Source organism: Orycteropus afer, unplaced genomic scaffold, assembly GCF_000298275.1.
Source record: "Orycteropus afer afer isolate SDZICR_OR568_19922 unplaced genomic scaffold, OryAfe1.0 scaffold00297, whole genome shotgun sequence".
Classification (NCBI taxonomy): Eukaryota; Metazoa; Chordata; class Mammalia; order Tubulidentata; family Orycteropodidae; genus Orycteropus; species Orycteropus afer.
The window spans coordinates 2982370-2986418 of record NW_006921884.1 but is presented as its reverse complement, the minus strand read 5'-3'; the positions used below and the strand labels follow the sequence as shown (position 1 = coordinate 2986418).

Sequence of the window (4049 nt, the reverse complement as noted above, 5' to 3'; positions counted from 1 at the left end):
TCAAGGAGATGGATTGATATGGTGGCTGCGATGATGGGCTCAAGTATAGCAGGGATTGTGGGGCTGGCGCGGGATCGGGCAGTGTTTCGTTCTGCTGTGCGTGGGGTCGCTATGAGTCGGAAACGACTTGACGGCACTTAACAACAACAACAACAACAACAACAAAATCCAGGAGATATTTTAGCAATAGGAAGGTAATCTATTTGCAATAAAGTCTTAGGTACATTGTATTATATAGGAAATTTTTTCAATTCCATATTCTTAAACATAATTTTCTCTTATTGCCCAATCTTTTCCATAAAATATAGTTTGTGCAGTGGCAGTAAGGAATTGCTTAGAATGTCAACAACATTCACAACTGAAAACTAGAGGAGATACAGCAAAAGGCCAGAGGATAACATATAGTCTGATTCCCATGGGGAAATCTGCAGCAAAGGTAAGAATACAGAATAACTGATTTTAAAAAAGCAAACATTTATTTTATGATTGATATCTTAAATTTATTTGTTCATTTCAACTTAAAGTTAAATAAATCTGACAGATTTCCCAACATAGTTATTTTAAGCTGTGGATATAACATTCAAATATTTGTGTTTAAATATACAATAAAGATTTGATTATACTTAATCTTGTCCGCTTTTCTAAATGTTTACTTTTCTTTTTCCTATGATTTCTTTTCCTTCAGATAATGTCAATTTGTATTTCATGTACTTGGTGAGGTAGCATACTGCTTGCTTTTTCTTGCAGGGTTCTCTTCTATACTTTCCCTATGCCTACCTCCTCTTGTGTTCCCCCGTACACACACACACACACACACATACACACAGAAAAATGTAGGGGGAAGAAAGGAAACTGGGAAAAGAAATATTGTAGACTTGCTTTTCTGGGTCTTAGAATACTGTGTTTATCTTTAAAAAACAATATTGATGTTTGTATATATATTTTTTTTGTCTTAAATAGAGTCCTGTGGACATCATAACTGGTGGTATATCTCCAGTAAGAGATCTTGACAGACTCCTACAAGACATGGATATTAATCGGCTTAGAGCAGTTGTCTTCAGAGACATAGTAAGTTACAGTAGTTTTTTCAAATACTCTGTCAGTTGATACATATTTCTTTCTGATATCAAAGTATTTAGTAGGGCTAGAAAGGCCTAGAGATGAATTTTCTTAAGAATGAGTTTAGAATGTTAGATTGTTGGAAAGGATTGTCTATCTAAATAGTCTGTCAGGGTAATGATAATCAAAAGATGGTACATTGTTATATACTAAGCACTGCAAGTGCTTTTCATGTACTTATTAAATACAACAACTTCTTGAGTTGTGTACTTATGTAATTTCCATTTTATAGATGAGAAATCAGAGGAGCAGAGAGCTTGAGTGACTTGTCAAAGTTAATGAAACTACTGAATGACGGAGCCAGGTTCAAAATCTATCTGTATAACTCCAGAATCCATGTTCTGAATGTAATATAATATTCAACTTCTGAATGTCATATTATTATACTGAATATAGTCTAGTTTTCCTTCAAAGGTGCATTAATATGAATTATTCCTCTCAGTATGATATTACTTACTATTTTAGATGAGAGTTTTGTTTTAGCTAATTTTAATAAAGAATATGGCTGTTTCATGAAAAAAATTTAAGTCACATGGGAGGGAATAGAGGTGAGAATTAAAATCATGGTTGATTCCACTTGCCAGGATATGTAGTAGTATTAGTTAATATTTTTTGAACACTGACTAGATATTAAGCACCCAAACCAAACCTACTGCCATTTAGTCTATTGAAACTTGTAGCGACCCTGTAAAACAGGGCAGAACGGCCCCATAAGATTTCTAAGGCTGTAAATATTTACGGCATCAGACTACCACATTGTTCTCCCATGGTGCAGCTGGTAGATTCAAACTACCAACCTTTTGGTTAGCAGCTCAGCTGCTTTAACCACTGTACTACCATGGTTCCTTAGATATTAAGCATGGTACTGGATAATCCAATTCTGTATTACGTAACAATTTCTTGTTAACTTGAAAACCTCAGTTTTTCATTGTCCCTCCTCTTGTCTGTTATGCTTTAGACTTCTATGATTCTTCACTAAGTTTTTATATACTTACAGAATTTAGAGTATAAGCACTGATAATTTTTGAATACTTACTACCTATTAAGCACAGTGATGAAAACACTATATCTATTACCTCATTCAATAATGTCATAATAACCCAATGTGGAAAATAGTAATATTAGGTTAAGTAATTTGCTCAAGATCATGGAACTTAAAAAGATGGAAGTAAATAAAAGAACTAGGGAATCTGATTCTTGATATTTTAATTTTAACCAATAGACTGTACTATCTCCCTATATTTCAATTTGCTGGTTTTTGTTAGCCATTATTATTACATTCAGAATCTATCATCTTTTTTTCCTTTTTAGAGCTCTCTGACCCTGCTCATCATGGTCCATTTTGGGACCAAAGGTTACTGTTTTTCTCTCTCTCTGGCAGTGCTGAGTCTATCACCCTATAACTTTGTATTTCCTAAAATAATCTTTAAAAATCTAGAGTAGATGATGTTACTCTTTTGCTTTAAAACTTTCTGGTGGCTTCCCATAACACTTAAAATGACATCCAGACTCCTCACACTGGCTATATAATCTGGCTTCTGTGGACTTTTCCAACCTGTTGTTATAACACAGTACTTGTCGACAGAATCAAAGTATCTCATTTGTCTACCATGTCACTTTATTTATTTATTTAATTTTATTGTGATTTGGGTGAGTCTACCATGTTACTTTTGAAAGTAATAAATAGTTTTAAATATTTTATGAATATAAATATTAAATAATCATTTTATGGGAGTTTTAGAAAAGAGAAAACAAAAAACTATATTCTTATAATTAATCCTAGAGTTTAGCTTCTTCTAGCATAAGCAAATTTTAATGAAAAAGGAAACATACTACCCTGAAGAAAAGTATTATTACCCTGAGCCTAAGAAATAAAGTTTTTAATCATTCTAATCTGGGTTCAGATTTGCCTTTTCACTTATATTTACTTAAATTTCTGAGGCTCATGTTGTGCAATTGAGTTAATGACTGTGTATGAAGTATATAGCACAGGGCCTGGTTCACAGTAAGTGTTCAATAAATGACAGCCACAGTATATGTCAGGAGCTAGGACTGAGACATACGGCCCTGTGGAGTATTTGTCATTTGTGGTCACAAATGAAGTGTACACTATAAATGTCATACTGTAGTTAGGAAACAGAACAAATCAATGGGCTAAAACACGATTTAGATAGACATAAATAATTTAGTACAGATTAAGAAATTAAAACCAAATAGGTAAAAAAGAAACAAAACAAATAGATTATTTGCCTGAATTTTTAGAGTTGATATTATTAGCAGCAGGTAATGTTGTAGATGGCAGAATTGTGCCAGAGGAACACAGGCATGACTAGAGTAAAGGGACAATGTATATTTATCTTTTCTACCTAGACTAAGACATTCTTACCCATATATTCAAAACATTACCATAGATTTTCATCAGATTACAATTATGTCTCATAATTGCATCAAGTGAAATGTTTAGGTTAAGTCTACATTACTTCATCTAACATTGATTGTATCCAAATCTGATACTAGTTAATTATTTTTTTTTTAAATCATTTATATCATTAGTTTTCATTTATTTCTCTACTTGACAACAGTGTTTTGTTTTGTTTTACAAATTTTATTGTGATTTGGGTGAAAGTTTACAGAGAAAATTCATCTTCCATACAACAGTTCACATATACTTTGTCTTATGACATTGACTAATCTCCCACAATGCAATAGTTCTCCTCCAACCTCCTCCCCATACCCACCTCTTCCCTGTGTCCTTCCCTCCCCTGCACTTCTGCCCTCAAGCTATCTCCCTGTGCATACTCAGCCCTTATATTCTCCCATGATTGATCTCTCCAAGGAGTGTATCTACCTAATGTAAGTCTTCAGCTCATATGCCTGTCTTTTGTTTGGCTGGACGCTACAGGAGTGGGTTCAATTCCAGACCTGAAGGG

At 33.6% G+C, this 4049-nt stretch overlaps 1 protein-coding gene across 1 annotated transcript in view; it reads left to right on the top strand.

The window, feature by feature from the left end:
• The window catches only part of LRBA (LPS responsive beige-like anchor protein), a 1065192-nt gene that overhangs the window by 279103 nt on the left and 782040 nt on the right, over positions 1–4049 (top strand). The window contains 2 exon segments of the mRNA XM_042782393.1: positions 309–436; positions 961–1068. Of these exon segments, the coding sequence (XP_042638327.1) occupies positions 309–436; positions 961–1068 (236 nt within the window).